We start from the raw sequence: 26505 nt of genomic DNA, 5'->3' as shown, positions 1-26505 counted from the left end.
GACGTGGATTGGATTCGTCTGGCTCAGGATAGGGCTCGTTGGCGAGCTTCATTGAACGTTCTGACTTTATAAAGTGTGTCCCATGGAACTAATTGCCCAAAACCTCCGGTAGGAATATGGCGACTGGGCGGGGGGAGGTGTTCTGTTCCCTGTTGGGACATAAACCCTTCTGTTTTCCTCTGAGCCCAGACCGACCCTGGGGTCTACTCATTCATGAGTCCAGTGGGTACAGGATAGGGGTTGGTCTGGTTGGTTATTTAACGACGCTGTCAGCAATGAGACTGCGATGATGGGAAGATTACGTGCGTACTAAATTGCTGTCTGAGCGCTCCATTTTATTGAAGGAGCGTCGAGACGTGAAGTGCGTGATGCATCCACGCCTTGTCTATTCTTATACCGATTCAGATTGCCTCTTGATAACCCTCAGAGCAGAGTGGTTACTGAATGCACCACGCGCTCGAACATCAAAATATCTCTGTATAATAGTTTGACCACAGAATGTATTTATTAACCTTGGCCTTTGTATTGAGGGAGCAAGAGAAACGGGAACTGCATGTTTAAATAGTATTTTTGGCTTATACCCCTTAATGCAACCCGCTCAGTTTTTATTGTCAAAATTGCGCCGTAATAGCGAGGATCTTGTTCATCTGCTTTTCCCTGCCTCATAACCACAAAAGTCAGTTCACTTTCCATCGCTTTAATTTTACCTAAGCTTGCTGCCTTTTTCTGCTTGTTTCTTTCTGGGTTTATTTTCCGACTCTGAAGATTGAGGTGATTTTTTCGTGCGAAACGTCAGTTTGTGTGCAAGCTGCACGATGTCACGTCCCAGGAGACCGTATTCTTCATAGTCACGACCACCTGAACCCCACTGAACAGTGTCTCTCTCTCGAAGTGTGTAGGCCATATTGAGTTCATCTCTGCCCTTCTTGCAGTAATGTTCCCATTTAGCAGTTGGAAACTTCATTTGTTACCACGAATTGTTATGAAAAAGGAGCTTTTACTTGCTTTTCTCTGGGGTCATTGAATCCTCGTTTGTATAAGTTCATACGCCAGATATGAAATGTTTTCATAATTTGTAGTGTCCATTGCCGCAAAGTTAGCGAATATTAGATTGATCTGAACATGGTTTAGTTCAGCAACAAAAATTCAGTGCTGATGTTCAGCGAGAAGAGCTCGCAACATGTACACGAGTTTTCCTTCTGATGTTTTTGAAATGTAGACAAAACACCTGTGATTCTAGTGCGTACACAATTTTATTTGACATGTATTGAAGCAGTTATCCTTTACATGGCCGCAAGAAGAAACATCACAAACTCATAAAATGTAAGATTTAAATTAGTGAAAGATTTTAAACATGTTAGTGGCAACTTCAAAAGTTTTAAGTTCCTTGCCAGTGCAAGTCACCAACTAGTAACGTATTCGGCCGCAGACGTACCGTCTAAAAGTACGATATACGAATAAGTGTAGTTTCAGAATTCCGGAAGGTGGACAGGGCCCACAAACCCAGGAATTCCGAAAAAATAAGTGTCGCTTCGTGTGAGACTAGTAGTGTAACAGGAAGACAAATTATAGGGGCTCCGTGACGCCTTGAGTCCGGAAGTTATGCAAACCCGTTCTGCAGCACGCACGTTGTGTTGGTGATTGCAGCGTTTAGCCAAGTAGACTAAACTTGTGCTTCAGAAGTGTTCATAGGATTAAGTCATGACAGCCAATTCGAAGACAGAATTATTCCTAATTTTTTTTTGCCACTGATGTTAAACAAGCAACAAAATACTATACAATTTTAAAAATAAATTATTTTATTTTTTGCTTTGTTTTATTCAATGATTTTACACTGTTCAGCAATCTCATGTATGACGTGAGTCATGCGGTAATCTTGCTGTGTCTAACCCAGTCGGATATAATTTCTGCTGTGTTCATCCCCCTTTACTCTCTTTGTCTCTCCTCCGTTAGTCAAGGGAGCCAGAACCGAGAGCTCTGGACTCAGAATGTAATTTGGTAGACCAGACGCTAGAGGGGAATAGTACCTGAACGGTATCTGAGAATCATCAAGGGTCGATGATATCTTATCATCATATGCGTTATTCGAAAGTACGACGGGATAATCAGAAGAGTCTTCTGACGTTTCGTCTTCGGCAGGAAACGTCACGGATCTCCTGCTCCGAATATGTTTGGTAGTATTGTTTCCATTGCCACCTGAAGCGGAGCCCCCCATGTGTGTAACGTCTCGTCCAAAACGTACCAGTTGCTCGTCTTCGTCAGACCTTTTACCAAAACGTACGAAGTTTTGAGTCTTGCCACGTTTGTCCAATCGGCCTAACCTTTCTTCATACTTCTCATTGCTTTCTCCTTCTGTAACATCATTGTACAGCGGTCCAGATCTTCCTAGCCGGATGAAATTTCGGTCTGTCAGTTTGCCTCGCCTCAGATCGCTGCTTCCTGATGATCTGCTCAGTCTTTCGAACTTGTCTTCATTTGTCTGACGGCCGAACCTCACGAAATTACTGTTAGATCGGCGAATTTCTCCAGGCTGTGAGAGCTCGTCATTTCTACGGCCTAATCGAATGAAACCGCTGTTAGGTCGAGCCCTACCAAGGCGTATAAAATTACTGTCTGACTTACCGCCCCGCCCAAACCTCACATTATTACTGGTGGATAATTCGTCTTTGGAGTTTGCGTCTGTTTCGTCGCGGTCGTTGCCCTCTCTCATGTCCCTTCCGAAACGAAAGAAATTGCCTTGTTTATTTCGCCCAAAGCGGATGAAATTATCCTGTCTGCCACGTCCGAACCTTATGAAATTGTCTGTTCTTCCTCTTCCAAATCGTATGAAGTTGTCAGACCTGTCTCGACCGAAACGAATGAAGTTGTCCTGCTTTCCACCTCGTCCGAACCGAATGTAGTTATCAGTCGCCCTTCCTCCTCGCCCTGTCTCTCCCAGGGTGTATCGTTCTGGAGCGGAATCTACGCTGTTCGCCTCCCCGCTCGAACATTGCCGACGGTCAGATGGGGGTTGACCCTGTTCTTCGGCCCCCTTGATGCTCTTCTCGGGCTCACAGTCGCTGCCCAGAGCGGCCATATTGTCCACGTCATCGGGTGCGGCGAGTACAATGCTTGGAGGCTCGGTGATCGGGTTGTCCGTCCGGTAAGACGCGGCCATTGCGACCCACGCGAGGGCCAGGATCACCCTCTTCATGGCGGCAGGCTACCTGTGGCATATCAAGAACAGCGTTTGTTAGTACATTCGCACCGTAAGGACTGTGTGGCAGAGGTCGAGGCTAGGGATAATATTTCAAATCAGGCCACTACTTCTCCCTTCCACATGGCGGCCGATTTCATTACTCGCCAATCATCGTACCAGCAGACGCTATGAAGGTAAGCTACTAGCAGCGTCATCAAATAAGCGCGAAGCTGTCCAGATCGGACCAACGAGGAGACACAGATTTCACGGCCTCTGCGTGCGAAGTGTACAAACACACTCTGTATATTTTGCACAGTTCATTTAATGGACGTAAGAAGATGCTGGATGACCTTGGGGACAGAAGAGGATATTTTTATTTGAAGGAGAAAGCTCTAGATCGCATCAAGTGGAGGAACTCTTTTAGAGGAGACTGTGGACCTGTCGTATGACAGATTACTGATGAAATGAAAAAATTTGCCCCCCCCCGAAGCTTCTGAATTGATTTAGATGAAATTCGGCATGGGAATTTATATTATACGTGTATGTTATTGATTTAATTGAATTTATGGTTCTTGTTGGTGCATTACTGACCTCTACCGGGTGCCGAAGTTGAAATGGTGGCACTATACTATCACTCGCCTACTCATTTTCATGATGTTGTGCTTAATTAGGTACAGAAATAACTTTATCCAACGTACGAGATCTTCAGAGTCATGAAGCAACTTTGTAAGCCCACGCAGCCAGTAGCGGTGTGTCTGTATGTCATGTGATGTTAAGTGACCAGGGCAGTCAGCATTAAGATTTCTATCTTCAGGAATGTGACGACCTGTAATCTGATAGATAGGAACATCCATCTGCATGTTAGAAAAAAGAGCTATCCTGAAGATGGAGGCAGTAGGTCTACCCGAAACGTTGGTTCATATCTACCAAACCACACGGCATCACATTGCAACGTGACAAAAGTAACTGTTGCCGTTACTTTGTAGAGAAAAATATTCGCGTAGTGACGTATTCGAATAGCAATTGATTTTAATTAATGAAGCGCGTTTACTGGAAAGACGCTGGAAGTGAATGCAGTAAACCCTGTTTACCCCGGTTACACTTAATCCGGCCCGAAATATGGAAGAGAATGCTCTTCACAGTTGAGTGCATACTTTGAAAGACACATGACATTTAGGAAGGCAGATGAGTCACTTGTCTGTTCACACAAACTTGACAGTTTCTTTAAACCTGCATCGTTACGTTCAAAAACATGTACTACTTCTCAGTCTTCTGTTATTGAATACATGTATTGGCTTTTTATCTATCTATCTATCTATCTATCTATCTGTCTATCTGTCTATCTATCTATCTATCTATCTCTCTATCTATCTGTCTATGTCACTATGGCTCTACAACCCTTGTGGATCTTGGCTGCTTTTTCAGTTTCTTAATCTATACACAGTCGGTGGGACTTCTTAGACGAGGGATCAGCCCGTCGCAAAGCCGCTATCTACACGCAGAACAACACAAACACACAATAAACGCACACAGACATCCCTGCCTCTAGTGGGATTCGAACCCACCATCTCAATGTTCGAGCGGGCGAAGACGGTTCATGCCCAAGACTGCATGGCCACTGCGATTGGCTTGGCTTTTTGTAGTTTTTAAATAAATTCTATAGTGATATTCCGTTATGTATTTTCTTCAGCACTATTTATATAATTAAATCCAGCATTTAATTGCGTTGTCTTTTAGGACTACGTTTTGCTTCACTAATCCGGTTCACCTCCCATAGCTACTCCGGTTAGCGAGGGGTTACTGTACATATATAGTGCAGTATCACGCTGTAGTGTAGTTATTATTATTATTATTATTGGAGGGGGTGGGTTTCCCCATGCACCGCGACCAGTGGTCTATTGTACGTCCCCCTGTGATATTCTACCAGTCTCTATACCCTACCGATACTGGTGCGTACCATCAGTCCCGACTCAGCCAGCGAGTTCGGCCTCTACTGGCTCAGCGATATCTCTTGATGCTTCCCCCATCTACCAGAGACGTTAGAGACTACTGTTGGGCGGGAAATATCCTGAATTTGGCACAGTGGTCCCCTTGGGACATGAGGTTCTTTTACGTGCCGTAAAGCTACGACACGGGACCCACGGCTTAAAGTCCCTCCCGGAGGACTTGTTCCCTGAATTTTTCTCCCTTAAAAATTCCACGACCTCCGCCGGGTTTGAACCCGCGTACCTTGAGTCATGAGGTGGGAACGTTACCCCTAGATTACGGAGGCCGCTTTTAAAATGGAAATGGCGGGGATCGAACCCGGGACCTCTCACTGTAGTGTAGTTGGTTGAGGCACTAAGCTACAAGCCGGAAGGTCGCGGGTTCAAGTCCCGATGAGGTCATTGGATTTTTTCAATTGACCTAACCGTTCCAGCCGCATATGGCCCTGGGGTTGACCCAGTCTCTAACAGAAATTAATACCAGGAATATTCTTGGGGGTAAAGGGTGGCCGTGCGTAGGGCTGACAACCTTACCGCCATCTATGAGCCGATTGTCTAGAGAAAATGTGGGAACCTCGACGTCTCACAACCATATGGGCCTCCACGCCCTGTTGCAGGGATACCTTTACTTTACTTTTATCATGACGCGAAGCCGTAAGCATCCAAACAGAGAATAAGGAACAGTGTTGAAGGATCAGTTTCAGACAGATGTCTGGTACACGAGACTTAACACTGCATGATATTAGCCTTGAGAGTTACACCGGAAACAAAAGAACGCCAGTCCCGGTGATGTATGTAAATTCGCGCGCGAAGAGCGCACCGGAAATACGTGCAGGCGTAGTGGCGGCTGTCCAGAGCGTCCAGAGTCCCCATCATATTCCTACAGGACCTGAGGAGCACCAGGAAGAAATTCAGTCACGACAGCCATCATGTGATAGTTGAAGTGTTCGTCAAAACCGATTAATAAAATCCAAGAAGCTCACATCCTTTAAGGAGCTTACTCTCTGGCTCTTCCTGATTGGTTGCTAAGAGAACAGGCGACTCCATGGCTTATTCAGAGAAGATAATTACTTAAGGGAAATTCCGATAAAGTCTCAGAGCGGAGACTTGCTGCCTCCTACACGTAGTAGAGAGGGGTGTGAGGACGAACACACTGCTTTCACTGCAGCTGAGTGAAACGCATAAGGCTGAAATGTAAAAAGTCCTTATAAATCAGTAATTAGCATTTGGAAAGCGGACGCAATTTCGTCATCTCTTTGTTTTCTATTTCTGTAAAATTTATAAATATTAACTAATAATTTCAAAACCATGGAGAAGAGAAGCTAATAGTCGCTCAGCTAATAAAGGAATCTGTTTCTTATGGAACTTGCGTTGGCGAGAGCCCATCCCTGGACCGTATTCTGAAGCATGAACTTTTAGAGAAATCTGTCACGAGCGACCTCGGAATCTTAGCTGCGTGGCCAGGTTTTGCTGACGAAGAATTCTTGGGTTTCCTCGACGCTCCCACACAGTGCCTTAGCAACGCACTGCTCTATTCCCGAGTCCTCACTTCATAATTGCAACGTACTGTCACATCTCACTTAATGTAACCTATGCATTTCAGAGAACATCATTAATTAAAACAAGGAACTAGGAGCAATTCTCACTGTCCTTGTGAGGCTCATTTTTGGGAGGGGGATGCGCCTTTACGAGACAGGTTAATTTATGTCTGTTCATTATTTTTATCTAAGTGTAATAGGCAGACTTAGGGACTTTAACCCCATCCCCCTCTAGGCTTCACAGCGTCACGCCTCACCGTAGATGTCCGTTAGCTTAGCTTAGAAGCATATGCTTGATAAACCAAAAATACACTTTCTTGATATTAGAATGAATGAAAAATTTTGTTTCGATCATTTTCGCCCGTTCGTAATGAAAATTCGAAAATATCGCCCTTTAGCTTCTCTATGTCTGTCTGTCTGCATGTAACAGTACGAAAGCGATTGAATATGTTTCACTTAAATGTAATATTGCGTAGTTTTGATGAAACTGTTCTCATGTACCAAATTTGGTAAAAATCGGACAGCGATGAAGCCCTACCCGCGTTCACTGCGCGCTGGTAACTGGTAAAATATTTATCTGAGCGAAAAATATTTTGAGCGGAAGTTGAAGATAAAAATTAAATACACATTTCCGTAAATCTTAAGGTTGTGTAGGTAAGTGAACACAAGTGTCAGAATGGCTGCTCTATGCATACATTTCCTAACTTGTTTGTCTCGCTGTGAAGATGCTAGATCACGGAGAAGTTAGAGAAACTTGGTGCTGAGTTCTCTGGCATTCATTAACATGCAGATGGCTCGAGGTCGCCAACTCAATTTTCTAAACAACATAACAGACTGTTCTCCACCTGCGCAAATTGAAATTATGGTAATCCCCGTGTTTCTAAGCTTATAAGAATTGGGTATGTTTATAGACCTATGGTAAACGCTGTAAGTTTTGTCTGGGGCTCGCGTTTGTGCAGAGTGCAAGGAGTGTCTCTCGTCACTGCTTCACTCTCTCGCGAACGCCCTCGTCGCGCGTTTTGATACCGCTCTTCCAAAATGTTAACCTGTTACTTCTGAGCGCCATGCTTCAGGCGCCCTTTTTCATTCCGAACGAGAGATATACTTCAGACAAGCAGCTTAACCGAATGCTATCAGTTCCAGAAGCGTAAGATGAGCGGGACATGTAGAATTAATGACAGATGAAAAGTGTGTACAAAATAGGGGTCTGCAAAATTGAATGTACGAGAACACCGGGAGGCTTTGGCGTAGAGTACAGGGCATCGTATTCAAATACGTCTTAAGAGAACAGTGTCTGAGGATATGAACCAAAGTCAGCTAACCCAAGATAAGGTTCAGTGGAGGGCAGTTGTGAATACGCGGGGGTAAACTACAGGGTGATTCATATAGAACCGGCCCGACGAAATGAGGTGTAATATAAAATATGCCACATAGATATTAAAATAGTTTACACATATCTTATCTTGGATTGTGTGCCGTGATCAGAGCAGGTGCTGAAAGTGTCCGCCGTTTTCAAGTAGGCATTAGAAACACTCGCTGTTCAACAGTGTACTCCATGACTGTCGCCTGACACGTTTCGGCATTGTCCTTGACCTTGCAGCATAAGGGCTGCCACTTGCCGGATCATGCGCACAACATTTGACTCAGCACGGCCCACGGATTATTATGTCGTAATTGTGAGCGGTTATGTGCATCACCTGCGGAATTATTAGCAAATTCATCGGGCCGGTTCTATACGATTCACCCTGTACATTATTCTACTACTCTGCTCTTAATTTATAAACGTTTCCTAATGTACGTATCATTCAACTGTTTGAGGTACATCCTCGCTCTTTCTCAAGTTTGAGCTGTTTTATACTTTCTTCATTAGACCACAGCTCACGGGGGGGGGGATGTTAGCTAAAACTGCTGGAATTTGGGCTGCGTGATCCTGCTTGTTGCCATGTACTTCTCCAAATCAAACGAAACTATGACGAGCGAGTCTTCATTTTCAAATTACCTAACGGGAGTTTGCGTTTTATTTGTGGAAGTATTCACAGTTCTAAAAGAACGCTGAAACGAAGTTGCTGTCACCGACAGATCCACGCAGAACAAAGGGCTTTGCCCCGGAGGGAGCGTATTGTGATTTAACATGTGAAATGATTAAAAAATAAAATGCTCCGGCATCAAGAAATAAAACGGCATGCGAGGGACGAGACAACACTCGAGTTTCATACAGCGGTGCAGTTTCCCTCACTTTTTGCATTGCGCTGAAGTTTCTGTTAAGACCAGAAATGTTGTTAAAATTCACCGAAATTAAAAGCGAATATGTATTGACGGAGCCCCATGTAAATGTGCATTCACGAGATGGATGGATGTGTGGTCACGTGCAGAGATTGCGGGAATTGTGGCTTCGTTTTCTCTTCGAAGACTTTTGCCTGTGCAAGAGCCTGAGATTAGAAATATTCTGCTGGGCTGGAGGTTCCCACGGCTGTGATTATGAAGAACACGATTTCTGGGTTGTAACGCCTTACAATTCGGAGAGAACCCGACGTTTCGGACGAACATAGCTTCTATTTTCAGGGTCGAAGTGTAAGTCGAACGAGAAGCCAGCAGAAGGAGGAAATTTTCGTCTATCTTACTCTTCATACAACATTATACTTTTTGTATGGGTGTGAAACTTGGTTTCCCACCCCAATGCAATATAGAGGTTGTTGAGAACAGGGTGCAAGGGAACAATATTTGGACTATAAGGAGAGGAAATGACACGACGATAGAGAAAATTACGTAAAGAGGAGCTTCGTAATATGTTCACCAAATGTTATTAGTGTGACCAGGCGAATCACCATGTGATTGGCGGCACACACAGCACGGATGGAGCAGACAGGATATCCACGAATGTTAAGCTAGGCTTAGAGGGGAGGATAACATTAAAATGCATCTTAAATAAGGCGTGGGGATGGGCTGAGTTTGTTGATTCAAGATGGAATCCAGTGAACACTGCAATGAACTGCCGCAGCTGACAGCTGTACCCTGAACTAGTCTCCTGTTCTCCGTCAGAAGGAGACCCGGACGCCGTGATGTATCGGAGGGTGACGAACCGCGTTAATATTTAACAGCTACACCTCACGTTACTGTCAGTGGAGTGTTAATGTTTCTTGACTTGTGTCAGTTGGCGCTCCTCTGTTCTCGCGTTAGCAGAATAATGGTTGACTGAGGTTAATTAAGAAAGTTTATATTCGGCGGAGTGGAGCAACTGATCGGGTTACAGCCGTGCGTTATCTCCGCGACGCGCTCCTCTTGCAGGTCTGGGCGCCGTTTCTCTGCACAGAATTTATTGTGAGTCTTAACGGAGCCGCAGCCCCCTACGTCAGCCTCGGCTTCATTTCATGTCTTAGCTCCTTTGAAGGACAGTGGCAACAATATATACCACCTGCTTTAGCAGTCAAAACTTTTGACTTTGCCCCCACAGTGCATGTTATGTGTTTCGTATGATTCTCACAATCACCAGTAATTTACTTCACTTGGTACTTGTAAGGGAGACACAGTATGTTTTCTGTGAGGTAGATTTTAAAATATTATTTACATGAACTTTAGGCTTCAAAGGGTCCAGTGAGGATGTGGAATGGATTCATCTGGCTCCAGTATAATGTTGGGGTTCCTAAAACTTGGGGAAATTCTGGAGGAGCAGGTGAACGCCTATCATTGAAGCCATCTGATTGGCCCCTAACTGAGGGGGGGGTGTCAGCATTGAAAATAGCAGAAATTTTTTAAGTCTTGATACAATTGAACCGCAGGAAGTGTAACCGCATACCACAATACTGTTAACTGACGACGTTTAAGTATCTCATTGTATGAACCTACAGTTCACCCCGGGCTTCATATGCAACCTGGTGTTTCTTGCAATATGCAGAGAAGGCACCAGAATAGGATGGCACAGCAAAGATCTGTTTCCTTTTGCCTCTGCAACATACTACATTGGGGACGCGCGGTAGTGTAGTTGGTTGAGGCACTGTGCTACAAGCCGAATGGTCGTAGGTTCCATTCCTGATGAGGTCATGGGATTTTGCAGTTGACATAATTCTTCCAGCTGCACTATGGCCCTGGTGTAGGGCCGCGCCATAGCTCAAGCGGTTAGTCACTGGCTTCCCACCGCGGCGGCCCGGGTTCGATCCCGGGTCTGGTCAAGTGGGATTTATGGTGGGCAAAGTGGCGCTGGGGCGGGTTTTCTCCGAATACTTCGGTTTCCCCTGCCAATCTTCATTCCACCAAATTCTCCATCATCATAATCACCCGGGACAGGCTACAGTAGGCCAACCAGTGGCCGCCGTGCTGAGTGGACCCAGTTGGCCTCCACCCCCCACTAAACGAATTAAAAAAATGGCCCTGGGGTCGACTCAGCCTCTAACAGAAATGAGTACCAGGAATCTTCCTGGGGAGTAAAGCGCGGCCGGCGCATAAGGCTGACAACCTTACCGCCATCTGTGAGCCGATTGTATAGAGAAATGTGGGAGTCTCGACGTCTCACAACCCTATGGGCCTCCACAGCCTGTTACAGGGATAGCTTTACTTTTTGTTGCCACTTCAACGTAATATACGAATGCTGACAGTATCCCGGTGCTAGTTCCGCCAAGCGACACAGGTAGCAGCACGTTACGGGTGTCGCTTCTGTCAGTGGAGGCAGCGCACCCCAATATTTGTTCCCAGACATCTGTAGGGGCGGTCCGAGCCGGTTCTGCAGGCTACTGTAGCATGGAAATAGTTATGTCACTTAACGGAAATTCAAAGCTAAATAAGTCTTCCGAAGTTAATTTTCCGGGAGATAAGGCCGAGTGGTTTCGGAGGAAAATATTGCCTCCATCTTCAGTGTCGGAGAATAAGCTGACAAAGAATCCAGCGAGAAGCGGGTGGCTAGCAGAGCTTTGCTTGCTGCCTGCGGGCTAATGACAGAAATCTCATATTTGTGTTTCTCATTTCATAAATATACACAAGGGTCTACTTCTTTAAAAGCTGCTTATGCTACCCGCCCATTTAACCGGTTTAAGTTGTGTCAAGCTTGTCTGAACTCTAATAAGCCCTTTTTGTCTGCGCGTCTGCTTCGCTGTGCCAGTCAGGGGATTAGAGCCCATTAAAATAAAATTAGCATCGCCGCAGCCCGCCATTCCATTAAAATGTAATAAATCTTTAAATTGAAGATTTTGTGCCTTATTGTTGTGAGTAGTTACTTTGGGTTTCACTGACTGTTGTGGAGCATATCCGCAGCGTAATAATTCGGGCGCGGCGCGCTTGTTCGCCTTACGTCTGATTATCTCGAATGTTGTACACTTACAGAAAAAGCACATGGAGATTAAACATGGGTTTCGTTTTTCCCTACGACGTTTATTCGAAACATCTGAGTTAGCTCGGCATGCGCAGAGGAACTCATGTATGTCTTCGTGAAAAGGGCCCGTTATTATTGTCCAGTTTTAACGAAAATTGTGAAGTATCGACACTTTGTCGTGAAACTTTCCAGTATTAAATTTCATGAAAATGCATTCCGTGGTTCTGAAGTTGTTGCATGCGGACGGACAGACATGGCTGCATGACGAAGCTTACATGAGTGTTTTTGCACCTTCCTTGCGAACACACCAAAAATTTGTTAAACTTGGTTACATGGGTAAAGAAAGGTAATGGTTGGGTGCTTTATTTCGATATTGTGGCATATCTGCTCAGAGCAAGAATTATGAAGTCATCAGACAGGCGTTGCTAGAGAACGGCCCTGCAGACACTCCCGTTGACAGGCAAGAGCCTCGTAAGCAGGAAACAAAACCAGAGGTATCGCTAAGTAACGTGCCCATGCAACAATAGCGAATCTATTGGAAGATGTGTTTCCTTTGCGGGCCGTGCAGAGCTTATATAACGAGGACCAGCTGCCATTACGGGATAGTCTTGAGACGGCAGTTAGAAGAGCAGGAGGTCGGTGTCAGGTGGCCGCTAGCCTGCGAGGACGTGACTCCAGGAGCAGAGGAACATCCATTGTTGGAAGCCGCTACCAAGCAGCGCACTGAACACCGTGACTGGGAACATTAGTCTGTGTGTGATAGTGATTTGTAAAGTGCAGTGACGAGTTGTGTGTTACAGATCTCAAACCGAACCCCGTGTATGAACACTACCACACTGAGCAGAACGCCCATGTACCCGCTGCTCCTCTAGCCTGTGTTTGCTTTTGCGATGTTGCGATGCATATTCATGAAGCGGGTTCGTTGCCTTTACTTCCCTACATTTCTGGGTAAAGCTGCTTATTTCGGACAAGACATATATTAGCTTATACGGACAAAATTCAGTGGCAAATAGAATGAAAATAGCCCGTGGTTATTCTCTTACGCTCGCATTAAATTTTCCGACTGTTCTCTTGCCCGGAGGATGGGTTTCTCTCATGAGTGTGAGCTTGCCAAATGTCGAAGGATCTGTTAGCTGATTCTCTTCCGTGTTCTGTTGACTACACACTTCGTGTCCTCAGCGTTTGCTTTCAGACCAACTCCTTACTAGTTCCTTGCAGACTTCCTCTATTCCTTTGTTGCGGCGCAGGCAGTCAGCCCTGCTCACGTGCAGAAATTTGCCGAGGGTTTTCATTAGCTGCTAGACAGGACCGGTAGGGAAATATTTCTCGTTATTTGATGGTTTCAGTCTTAACCTAGGGATACTCAAACAATGAGTCGCGAGTCGGATCCGATTGTTTTATTGTTATTTTGGGGATGAAGTGAGACGGAGCTTGTTGGCACTCCGACTGGATGTCGGCCATTGTATCATTGAGGTTAATCACCGGCTTCTGTTCACGAAAACCTCGGTTCATCCCAGGAAATTTCTTGCGGGGTTTGTGGTGGATAGGAGTGCTAGTGGAGCAGGTTATTCTCCAGGCACTTCGGTTTCCCCTTCCAATTATCTTCCCAGGAATACCGTCTCTATTAGTTATGTTAAGTTTCTGTTTGGTGGTAACAACGTGATATTTTTATTCAGCATATAGGAATTGCCTCGTGAGAATGGCGGTAGTAAATAGAAGGCCAAACACAAGTCACTCTTACCTCGTTACGACGCAATTGCGCACCGAACGACGTTTCAGAATTCAGTTGCTTACTTCGTTTCGTGATCAGATACAAAAGGGCGTGACTTCCTTGAGGTCCCAATGCTTGCAAGATTCTGCCGATCGGACCACAGTGGCTCGGTCGATATGCGAGGCGCTGACAAAACCACACTTGTCAGAATCCCATATTTACACCCCAGTCGACTAAAGGTGTTTAATACTGTGATAACTAGCTAGTGAGGGGTGGACGGAGCCGATGTGGATAATTGGGTGAAGTAAAACTCCCCTGCTTAGTGAACCGCACAAGCTGCAGCGCGGCTCCAACAGTGCGAAGTGGACAGTTTAGGTTGCCACAGTTACCGTTACTTCGGACGCGCTATAGAAAATTGCGCCACAAGCCACTTTAGTGTGTGGTAAAGAGAGAAGTCCAGCAGGTGACACAATGTGACGCATGGAGGGCGTGCGTGCCCCCCCCCTCTGTTCCGTTACGCCTTCTCGACTTTCCACTGCCTGTCTAATTTCTGTTAATATTGCGGCAAGAGGAGAGGCAGGTTAGCGCAGTCGGTATAACAACGAGCAAGGCGTAGGAGTTCGAGTCCCGGTGGGGTCAAAAACTTTCGCTTCTCCATGTCGTCCAGACCGGCTCTGGGCCCACCCACCCTCCTATCCATTGAGTATCGGAGATTAAGCAGCCGACACATGAAGCTGACCACTCATCTCCAAGTAGTGCCAATGTCAAGAAAGCGTGCGTCTATACATCCACTCCCCCATACGCCTTAATGGCGTAGTGTTTAATTAGTTAAGTATAAGAATAATTTTATTACCTTCTTGTGGCATGTAGACCCGTTGCTAGGCAACGACCGCGAAAGGAGCAGCTGTACAACAGCCGTTGTTGAGTAACGGCTTCAGAAACAAACATGTTCCCACGGCAACAATTGCGTACAACAATAATGGGAAGCGGTGTTTTCTGTGTAGTACATGCCGAGATTTTATAAGCAGAACAGATAGTCAGTGAGAGCGTCAGTTGAGCAGAGCATCACAGTTGAATTTGTCGTATGTAATTGCATATCCCGTTATCATAAACGTGAAGATCTTATTTCGATTTGTTTCTACAGCTCCCAGATATTGATATGCCGGGAGACTATCACGTCTTAAATTAGGCCACGGCTATTTCCGTCCAGTTAGGAGCCTAGCCACCCGCCCCGGCTTGGGCCTCACATCGGACCCGTAGCTGAGTGACGTCATCTGTCCAGGGTTAGGCACATAGTTACCGGAGAAAACCGGACAGTTCTAGACAGACCTAGCGTAGGTGGGAGGTATTGAATTCACACTAAATTCGTGTGGCAGAGAGAGGGGTCCGGTGGAGGCCTCTTAAGCAAATTGCAGTGGATCTTCATGTTCAGTAAAGAGAGCAGACATTGTTTCAACTAGCTGAGCGACTGCCAGCTTCTCAAGAATAACTCTTATTCATGAATTTGGTTAATTAATTACTGGAAGGCCGGTCACGGTAGCCGAGCGGTCTAAGGCATGTACTGTCTTCTCTCGCTTGGAAACCGGGATCGTGGGTTCGAATCGCACTCAGGGCATGGATGTTTAGTTTGTGTGTGCGCGTTTTTCTGTGTTTGTGTACAGGTAGAGACCTTGCGACGAGCTGATCACCCGCCCAAGGAGTCCTACCGTATGTGTAAGATCTAGAAAAACCGAAGTGAAAGGAGAAGTTCATGGAGGTAGGCCTAGGCCCACTGCGGCTGTAGTGCCAAGGAGGGGGGTAATTACTGGAAGATGTATATATCGACTGGGTGCTTTAGATTTTTTAAAGAATAAAATTCGTAAATGAGTTTTGTTTGTGGAGTGTCTAAATCAGATAACAAGCAGCAGAATGCGCCGCCGAATTCCCGTCGAGTTCAGCTCGAAGGACTTGCCCAATTACAAGACCCAGAAGAACAGACAAATCCATGACTGCCTGTCGAGTGCAATGGGGTCAAATATTATGATATTTCAGAAGCTTTAAAATCTAAATAACCGATGAGTATGTCTGCGCTAGTAGAAAGATGCCAATTAAAGAAGTGAGTTTTTAACAAGCTCAGGTAGTCACGAAGATCTGCTCATTAGAGGAACAAGACCTCCATCCTGTAGACGTGCTGTGGCCGAGGGACAGAGCCTGGGCGGAACATTGTATTTCCGCAGCGCCGGATGATATGGGAAGGTGATGATGAATGGTGAATAGATGCGGATTCGGTACTAGTCTATCGTGTCCTGTTGCAAGATCCTGGACTGAGGAAAGCTACGAGAACTTTGAGGAGAGCCGGTAATCCGCCGAGACTCGAACTCCGTACCTCCCTTAGTCAGCATAGATCGTTACCGATTATGCAGCTACATTAGTTTCTTAACACCTTGAAGCCTGAAACTCAGCTAAAATACAGGCCTCAAGAAATTTAAAATTTCCCAGCATTTTATAGAACCCGAAGGTTCATTACCGTGTTCACAAGAGCCCTCCACCGGTCATTATCCTGAGCCAGCTCAATCCAATTCATCCCATCCTATCTCACTAAGATCTATTTTAATATTGGCCACCCACCTACGCCTTGGTCTTCACAGTGGTCTCTTTCCTTCTGTCTTTCCCACCAATATCCTATATGCATTTCTCGTCTCCCCAATTCTTGCTACATACCCTGCCCATCTCATTCTCCTTGACTTGATCATTCTAATTATACTTGGAGAAGAGTACAAGTTATGAAGCTCCTCATTATGCAGTTTTATGATTTTTTTAAAATTATTTTTTAGAACTTCGTTTCGACCAACGAAACGAAATATCTGGGCGTGACAATATTGAAAATGAACGCACAAGGCATGCATATCCCGCTTCTGCGCAAAGCAAATCACAAACCAAGGTAGCTGTTCCCTGCCTTAAATAAATCCCCACCGTTGTCATTAATGTCTTTAATCTAGCCTCACTATTTCGTTAATCACTTCATTGGCACATATTGACGTATGCCTCCCCCGTCTGGGGGTTATACTGCAGGGACTAATATAAATAAATTACGACCATTTCGAAAAACGTCTTCAGGTTAATAAAGAATTACCCGAGAATAACAGGAAGTGACGTCTTGCTCTAGCAGGCAGGAATGTCATTAATAAGAAATTAGGCCCAGAGCCTTGAGAGCGCGCTGCGTCAGAAGACAGTAAGCAGTGGAATTTGCCAAACTGGAGAGCCAGGACAGGACAACCCCATCAGTGGGAAACAGCTGATCTCTCGCTGCCTGCTCTCAAGATACAAACAATGCACTCTCTACGGCATTCGTAAATAACACATAAGCACACACTCACCTGAAATCGGTCAGAGGAGTGCACGTTTCTCTATAGGCAGTGTCTCTAACTAGCGACCAGAATTCTGAGTTCCTCTAAGAGAATCCGGGCTGTAGACTGTCGCGTGGACAGACCAAAACGGTGCCCAGTACAATGCTGTATGCTGCTGTGAGTAACAAACGTGATAGAACAGTTCTGTGTGCTTTTATTTCTTCCTCACGTATGCTAGTGAATAGGCGAGTAAGACAATCTCCTTGCAAAAGCCGTCTAAATTTGCTCGCTACTTACCCGAGATATATACACACACATGAAGCGAATTGTGTCAGGCAGGGCGGTATGCAACAGCCAGACGGGAACTGACGTTAAGGTTTGTGTCAGACTTCTGGCTGGAGGGTCCTGCTACCCGCCAACTCGGTCAACGTTTTCCATAGTTTTCCTCCATCCTAGAGCAAAGGCTGAGTTGTTGCCCAAATTTTACTTTACACTGCTTACTTGACTTTCGTTACTCCCACTGTAAATTCTGTGGCATGTCTCCTGAAAGCCTGAATAGTTTAACCTACAGAGATGGCCGTTGCGAGGCAATGGCTCGGTAAACACATTGTCTTCACGACAGCAGTGAACAGTGTGTTATAATGGAACACGTGATACTGCTTCTCCCACATCCAAAAAAGAACCGGTGTTTTCTGTTGGGTTCATGCGGGGGTTATATTTGGAATATCGACACACAAGTCTGATGTTAGGTGTGCTGGCGAGGTCCAGGAATTCAGCTGTCAGCCCAAGTATTAGATCAAAATTTGACCTTAATGCAGCACTTATTAGTATAAAAATTCCGATCATGTCCACTAAACGCCGTGGTCACCTTTCCTCTGCTCATAAGAAAGTCCACTTCCTAACGCTTTACCCTTTTCACTTCTCAACGCTGTACCTTCTGTTTACAAAGCTAGGATAGCGTAGTTAATATAGCGACTGTTTACGGGCTGGATGACTGAGGGATTGGAATTCGAGCCTCGGTAGGGCCAAAAATTTTCACTTCTCGACGTCGTCCATACTGGTTCTGGGGCTCACCCAACCTCCTACCTAATTGGTGCCAGGAGCTCTTTACCCCTGGGTAAAGCGGCTGGGGCGTGATGATGACCACTCACCCCCAACTAGTGCTGAGATCAAGAAAATATGGATCTTTACATCCACTCCCCCATACGTCATCATGGCGTAATGCTTAATTAACTAAGCACAAGGACAACTGTACTTTACCGTTTAACCTCTGTTTAGCGTACCTGTAGCAAAAGTATGGGCGGGCATTGCCTGGGAACCTTGAAATCATGACATTTTTCTGTTCCTCCTTGAAATGTAGCGTCTCTCACTCTTCCCGTTTCCACTTTCTCCTCTGTCTTTTCCAGACTTCAAACAGAGAAACCATTTGGTGCAGTCTCAGCACGTCTCGCTCGCTGCACTCTCGAAAAGGGAACGTAATGCATACACAAATATCTCGACGTGCCGCGCGCGGCGTTCGGCCGGTCCGGGCATAGGCATTGTCTCTGCTATAGCCCGCAGACCCTCATGGTTTTCCTCAGTAAGTTACCTTAAATTAGGTCACGACCCTTCCTCTAACATCCCATCACTGGACACTGCGTATTCTTGAAGCCTCGATAGTCGTTAACATTGGAAGGTGGGCGGCGTAGAGACCAAGAAGCAGAACAAGTACAGCTGCACACACACTCAGCACGAACACTCGAGAACAAGTAAATATTTTGAGTTTTAGTAATTGAATTTAGGGCTCGGCTGGAGAGAAAACGAAATGCGACATTTGCAGAGAATAGATAACCGCCCAGTGTCTAAACAAACCTTACAACACTGCCCTGTCGGAAGAGAAGCATTGGGAGAACAAAGAAGAGGTGGTCTGTTTAAATTCAGAACGAAGACAACAGCAGGCTAGTTGTCACTGCAAACCACAAGGGCGATGCGATGACAGTAATGGCAGGCAGCAACAAGATATGAACAGCAATTGAATGATTTATGTGAAAGCGGATCGCTTCGATTTTGTATCGCAGTTTCTTGCGTGTATATACTCTGACCGTACACGTGTCGCCTGGCAACGTAGGCAGTCCAACAAACACTTCTAGCCCCGGCTCACCTGCTATCTACCCTGAATGAGCCCTCGTAGCTTTCCTTACAGCACTAGAAAATTGGCTGTGTAAAATGTACATGGCTGGCAGAGAGTCGAAATGTGTGTTATAAAGTCTCATCCTCGCCGGCACACAGAAACGGCGTGTCTTGCTGGTGGTAAAGATTCAGGCGTCGGTAGACACTTGGCTGCTCAGTGTGGCATAGGTTTCTGCGTCATGTTCTGTTAATATGTACCGGCTTATAACGTCATCAGTAAGACCTGTGTGACCGCCAACGTAACTATCTTGTTTGGTATCAAATATTTTAATAATTGGCTGACGTTTCTCACGAACTTGTCGCATCCATCTTCAGTGTCGAAGAATAAATCAAGGAAAAAACCAGCATGAAGCAAGTAGCACATACAATATGACGGTTGAATTTCAACAGACTACACGGCGTTATGTCTCAGAAAGTAGAACTCTTTATAACTACCGCTGTGATAACCTTCTATATCCTATATACAGCAAACCCTCGATAATCCGGTTACAGTTGGTCCGGATCGAAATATGTAAAATGAAAAACGCTGTGCACAGCTGAGTGTAGCATATGCTTTAAAAGACACATGACATTTAGGAAGGCAGATGAATCACTGGTCTCTTCAGACAAACGTGAGACAGTTTCTTCAAACCTGCATCGTTACGATCAAAAACAAGTACAGCTTCTGAGTCTTCTATCAAGGAATAAATTTATTGTCTTTTTATAGATGCTGTACATTAATATTCTTTGTTTATTTTCATCAGCACTACTTGTATCGTTAAATGTTCCATTTTTTGTCTTCCCAGTTTTTTTTGTCTTTTGGTGATACCTTTTACTTCACTAATCCGGTGCGCCCCCCCCCCCAATTACTCCGGATTAGCGAGGGTTTACTGTATGTCTCAAATGGTTTTACACAGATTCTTAACACCAAAGAATATAATTGTCTTGATGGCCACAGAAACAGTAAATTAATTGTAGGTTCTGCTGATGATCGGACTCAAGTTACGTGCCATTTGCCGTCTCCACGCGGTCGCAACTAAAAGCTGAATTTGATTGGTTTCATTCTGGTCCGTCACACTAATATTATGAAAAAGCTAAACAGTTCCGTCCAGTGTGGCTGGTTAAGATTTTCTTATTTCCATTATTCATGCCCTTACATGTTTCGGTCTCCAGAGACCATCTTCAGAGGGACACCTTTACATCAATACAGTTAGAAGCCACCATTACAGTACATGTTCTAGAAGTCAAAATATATACATACAATATAAACAATATACAATTGTGTAAGATTTGAGGCTTTCACGGCGGTGACTATGAAGAAAGCAGTCTTCTGGGTTTTGGCCCCGTGTATATGTGGTGTTAACCGACGTTTCGGAGGAACGTATCGCCTCCATCTTCAGGGTAGAAGAAAAAGTATAAGAAATCTGCAAGCGACAAGACCGTGAGAACGGTAATTTACCGTTCTCACGGTCTTGTCGCTTGCAGATTTCTTATACTTTTTCTTCTACCCTGAAGATGGAGGCGATACGTTCCTCCGAAACGTCGGTTAACACCACATATACACGGTGCCAAATCCCAGAAGACTGCTTTCTTCAATATACAATTGGCTGTAAAATCTAAAGTCTTTACAACTACAGCGGCTGTTCCAATACTTTAAAATATTTATAGTTAGTTTGTTAAGAGCCTATTGTTTATATTGTATGTATTTTGGTCATGTTTTACGCAGAAACTGCCTTCTAAAAGAAGTTATTGGAGGAAAGATAGAGGGGCGGATAGAAGTGACAAGAAGACGAGGAAGAAGATGTAAGAAGATGCTGGATGACCTTGGGGACAGAAGAGGATACTGTCATTTGAAGGAGAAAGCTCTAGATCGCATTAAGTGGAGGAATTGTTTTGCAAGAGACTGTGGACCTGTCGTCCGACGGATTACTGATGATGTATATATTTTAACTTTTAGAACATATACTGTAATGGTGGCTTCTAACAGTATTGATGTAAAGGTATCCCTCTGAAGATGGTCACTGAAAACCGAAACATGTTAGGGCATGAATAATTGAAATAAGAAAATCTTAACCAGTCACACTAGACGGAACTGCTTAGCTTTTTCAAAACCTGAAATCATTCTGCACTGAGCTTCGCCATGTCTGTCCGTCTGTATCACATCCAAAAATGTTGAGCAGGTTTTCATGAAATTAAACGTTACGAAGTTTTAATTAAACTTTACTGACATGTGCGACAATAGGCGCAGACACTTCACACGAAGATCTGCGTGCACGTCTCAGCATATTGGGGGAGTCACTGAACATTTATCGAAATGAGAAATTTTTCGATTGCGTAAGGGAACATGAGAAGTTAGCATTCGCGGATTGAGACCAGAGACTACGAGACGGTGCACTTGCCGCGGTTATTACGCCGCGCTGCATTTCCTTACTTATGCCCTCTGGTGTGACGTTTCTATGGATCATCGCGTTCTGATTTCTGTTCTGAAACCTCAGTTTTCATCTGACACCGGGCAGCATCATTACCCCAAGAGCCCCATCTCTGTCCGTGGTTACGGGTTATACCGGGGCTATTGTCGCTAGTGCAGAGGCCTGCTTCTCTGCCTGGGTTGCTTCTCTTCAGAAGAGGCTTAATTGCACAGTCGCTCGCGCCTCTATGGAAGACGAAGCTATCCAGCTAATTCTAAATGGGAAGATGTGGAGAGGTCAGCTTCGCCCAGGGAGCTCGTAAATTAATTTTGGACCGTCCTGTGACCCATACAGCGTAGAAATTAGAACAGAACAAACATGAAACTGTGTTATGTAAAGTCGTCAGAACAAGCCAAAAAGACGTATGGGGGAGTGGAGATAAGTCTTCATTGTCTTTAGTATTTCTGGTGGACGAGGTATCACTGGGGAAGGTTTTCTCTAGGTACTTCCGTTTCCCCTGATAATTCTCACTAAGAGACCCAAACTTACCCCACGTCAAAATAGTAATAGAAAGCTTCTCACCGCTCCATATCGGCACCTTTTTCTTGGTAAGGTTGCCCCTCACACGCTTCGCCTCCTAACCTCCCAGTATTTCTCACTGTTTATCTGCAGTTGACCACACTGGAGACCTCTGTCTTGACTGTTTTTCTTAACTTCCCAAATAGTACAATTTACTGAGACAATTTGTCTGCAAACGCCCTTCATGCCCTTCATGCCAATCCCTTGAGTTGGCACTGCCACTTGGGCAAAACATCGTGGCTAAACGTGCGCACTGACGCCGTGTGTCATGCAGCCCGCTCGTCACATTGGTTTCTCACGAAATCCGAGAGAGCAGCTTGTGGCTGCGTCCCATGAGAATAGAATGTGTATAAAGTAAAGTTGTCCCTGTGCTTAACTAATTAAGCACTACGCCATGAAGGCGTATGGGGGAATTGATGTATAGATCCATATTTTCCTGACCTCGACACCTGTTGGAGGTGAGTGGTCAGCTTCACGCCACTGCCGCTTTATCCCCGGGGAAAGAGCCCCCGATACCTGTTGGATAGGAGGTTGGATGTACCCCAGAGCTAGTCTGGACGACGTGGAGAAGAGAAAATTCTTGCCCGCACCGGGACTCGAACCCCGACCCCCGGCCGTCCAGCCCGTAGCCAGTCGCTATACCGACTGAGTTATCCCGGCTCCTCAGAATAGAATGTGTGGGTGAAATAATTTTCCTGTGGACAGAGAAGAGGAGGACGTAGTGGGCGTGACGTGTCCTGCGACGCGGTAGAACGCTTTCTATATGTAGTCAGGTGGTAAGGATTCTGACTTATATTTCGGAAGTATCCGCTTCGAATCATGACCAGAACACCGAACTCTGCATGTGAATGCCGCGGTATATAATTGAAATAGGCCAAGGCCGCTTCCTTCACAATCGTTTCCTAGTCCGCTAGGGACCGTTATCCTCTGACACCTTTCGACGCTAAAATAACTTCCTGGCCGACCGTCTGTCTCTGACAGTGTTGTCATGGGAAGTGCTCGTGTTTCGGAGGCTGAATCTTTGTCCATCCTCAGGCAGAAGGACAGGGGCCCTTCCTCACGACTGTAGAGTGACGTTACCGTGACGGCCACTAGAGGCTAGTTCTTGGTGCGTACTGCAGTGCAGTATCCCTCGCAGGAGCAGAGGCTGCCCGCTGTGACTGGCCGGCCTCTCAGTCGAGAGTCGATAGCAAGTTGGACTGTCACAGCGAGTGACAGGATATGAAAGTGGGGGAGTTCAAATCTTTCCATATTTAACTGGGCCGTAAGCTACATGAAGTGAGAGAAAGAAATTGAATTATTCGCTTGAAGGGATGTCAAATTGGCAGAGATAACATCGCATAAAGACGTCTGCTTGAATACCCCGCTCCCTTGCAAGGGCAAGAGTAGACGCTGGTGATTATGGTGATAATTAAAAGAAGTCAAGAAGTGGGATTACAAAGATTTTCATTATGATTTCGAATTGGTGTATTCCTGATTTTGTAGAAATTTTTCAATATCGTTTGAATTATAATGCATTTTTTAATTGGGGTTCTAACAGCAGTGACAATGAAGGTTACTGTCTTCTTGGATGTGACATCGTGTGGTCCGGTGGAAGATCGCCGACGTTTCGGAGCAACCAACTGATTCCAACTTCAGGGTCGAAGAGTGAGCCAAGCAAACAACCAACAAGAAACAATCAGGAAATATACCAAGTGTTTGCCTCCTAATTGTTTCGTGCTTGGCTTAATCATCGACCCTGAAGATGGAATCAGTACGTCGGTAAACTTCTACATCACATTCCAGAAAATAGTTAATTTTTGTCCCTGAATTTACCGTTACCTTTGCCTTGCGAATTGCAACTCGAAATGTCAGTATAACCACGGCGCAGAGCGGAACAATTTGGTAGGTCGGTTTGCGTTCTGGGCTGATGAGAAGTTGTGTGTATGGGGCTGCATGGGGTAGCACAGTCTGTTCTGTTTCCTACAGCCAGATATTTTTTTCTCGTGTGAATTGAAGCGAAACAATAGAAACTTCAACTGCATAAGGGAAACCTTTCTTTTTATTTTTTATTTCTATATGAATGCAAACTGTTGTGACTATTGCAACGCTCCTGAGTCCATTTCAGAACGGAGACAGAGTTTATATTGTGACCCCATTAGCTGCGAATTTTCGTAACTATATCCACGGATTTGTATTCAAATATCTTATCCGAAAACCGAGATTAGCTCAGCGGTAACGGTATAGATTCAATTTCGAAAATCTCTTGGGACACCGACTATATTGACTGAGGTTTTCTTGGTGTTTCTCAGTCCCTCCAGGTACCTCGATTTGGCCACATCAACTTCCTTCCAAATCCCTTACCAGTTCATCATTGACCAACCATTCGATTCTGTAGAGTCAAGCTATTAGCGGCGTGGCAGATAAGCTACATAAAATGAAGATTGATGTATCGTGTGAAGTGACGCTGTGTACTCCGGTAGAACATCACCAGTGTTTCGGAGGAAATTCCTGCCTCCATATTCAGGATGGAAAATGTTTCTTCCCAGGAGACAGCAATCTCCATGAAGAAAGCAGTCTTCTGGGATTTGGCACTGTGTATATGTGGTGTTAACCGACGTTTCGGAGGAACGTATCGCCTCCATCTTCAGGGTAGAAGAAAAAATATAAGAACCGGTTCTCAGGTCTCTTCGCTTGCATATTTCTTATATTTTTTCTTCTACCCTAAAGATGGAGGCGATACGTTCCTCCGAAACGTCGGTTAACACCACATATACACGGTGACAAATCCCAGAAGACTGCTTTCTTCATAGTCACCGCCGTGAAAGCCTCAAATCTTACATAGCAATCTCCATGTTTACCACCATAAGAAATTAAAGTATCGAGCGAAGGAGCATATGATCAGTGTAAGGTCAATACTGTCGTCTTGTGGGTTAAATACTGCGTCCATCTTGATTATTTCATTCGACTTTCAAGGTGGAGGATGGATGTTTCTACGAAACTTTAATAACCTTCTACAAGACTGCACGTTGGCATAACCCATGAGACCACAATATGACTCTTCACCACTGTGAATACCTCAGATTTTGGACGTTCCAAGCCAGCTGATTCCACTCGTCACTCTGTTCCTTTAAGATCCAGTTTAATACTATCCTTCAAATTATGAATATATTTCCTAAGTGGCTTCCTCCCTTCAGGTTTGCGCACCTACCCTTCCTTTGCACGTTTCATTTCCCCAGTACATGCTACATGCTCGGGTAATTCGTCCAGCACGTATCCTCTTACTGTACGTTACTTATTCACGAAATTGTCCTCATGCAGTAGCAAGGAGCTCGATGTGTTTGTACAGCTGTAACACACCAGGCTGTCGTAACAGTTTCGTATGCTCTCGTAGTGTCACGGCTGTAAGGCATACTGATGAAACTACTGTGTAGCCATGTAGCATGCATCCCAGTTGAATTCGTTGCACGTGATTGACTCGCTTTTAAACCTCATTGACTTCCTGTCCCTTTAAAAGCAAAGCTTATCTGAACTGCTCTTGGCTGTTAACTGTTTAAAGCACAGTGGTAATCATGCTTACCTCATGCCTTAAAATTTTCTTTCGCGCAGTAGTTTTATGTGTTCCGTATGATTCTCACAATAAACAGAATTAACCGGTTGGTCTGTGTAATAGAAACGCTGTGTGTTTTCTGTGCAGTAAGAATTGTTTAGACGAAATTTCAAGGCTTAAAAATGTTAAAATATAAGTTTCGTGTCAGCTCCCTGGAGCGCTAAGTTGAGACAAAGAAGAGGATTGGCACTTACCGGTTCGTGCAGAGCGCCTTTCGACTTGAATTCCGCGGGACTGCTCGGGGTCGTGTGCCTGACGTCGGATTTGTCAGGGCTGCGTCCCTGCTTCTCACAACTTTATACTGCTGTACCGGGGGTGAGGGGGGAAGCGTTGCTCGCGCCTACGTACCGCCCCTGTCATTGTCTGAAATGCACATAACATCTCAATCTGGCGGGACTCACCTCATTGTCGTGCAAGCTGACCGTGGCTCAGGTGGCCAACATATTTCCCGCGTCATATGGAATTCGAAACTTAACTAGTATGTATTAGTATGTAATCCCTAACCTCAATATTTATTTCTATAAAATACCTTTTAATATTATTTTGTAATCTACGCCTTAGTCTACCTAGTGGTCTCTTTCCTTTAAATTTTGCGGCTAAAATTATGTATGCATTTATTGTCCCTCCCGGTTATTTAGATAGGCGTTGTCTGGTCTCCCTAACAACCCCTCCTCCTCCGATTAAACCACGACCTCTTCCTTCCAAATCCTTCTCCAATTATCCGTTCATCAGTTCGACGCTCCG

At 45.1% G+C, this 26505-nt stretch overlaps 1 protein-coding gene across 2 annotated transcripts; it reads right to left on the bottom strand.

The window, feature by feature from the left end:
* Positions 1–1234: 1234 nt before the first annotated feature.
* LOC111870924 lies at positions 1235–26019 on the bottom strand. Of its 2 annotated transcripts, none has more exons than XM_023863562.1 (2): positions 25956–26019; positions 1235–3206 (listed from the first exon to the last, which is right to left on the bottom strand). In XM_023863562.1, exon 2 carries the CDS (start codon positions 3191–3193, stop codon positions 1886–1888), a length of 1308 nt encoding a protein of 435 aa, XP_023719330.1. In that variant the 5' UTR covers positions 3194–3206; positions 25956–26019; the 3' UTR covers positions 1235–1885. The 2 variants fall into 2 exon arrangements, with proteins under 2 accessions (XP_023719330.1, XP_023719331.1); XM_023863563.1 differs by lacking the exon at positions 25956–26019 and adding an exon at positions 25230–25412.
* Between the last annotated feature and the right edge of the window lie 486 nt (positions 26020–26505).

The sequence above is a fragment of the Cryptotermes secundus genome, unplaced genomic scaffold (genome assembly GCF_002891405.2).
Source record: "Cryptotermes secundus unplaced genomic scaffold, Csec_1.0 scaffold928, whole genome shotgun sequence".
In the NCBI taxonomy this organism is placed as follows: domain Eukaryota; kingdom Metazoa; phylum Arthropoda; class Insecta; order Blattodea; family Kalotermitidae; genus Cryptotermes; species Cryptotermes secundus.
The sequence above is the reverse complement of the archived record's forward strand: the minus strand, read 5'-3'. Positions and strand labels throughout refer to the sequence as shown.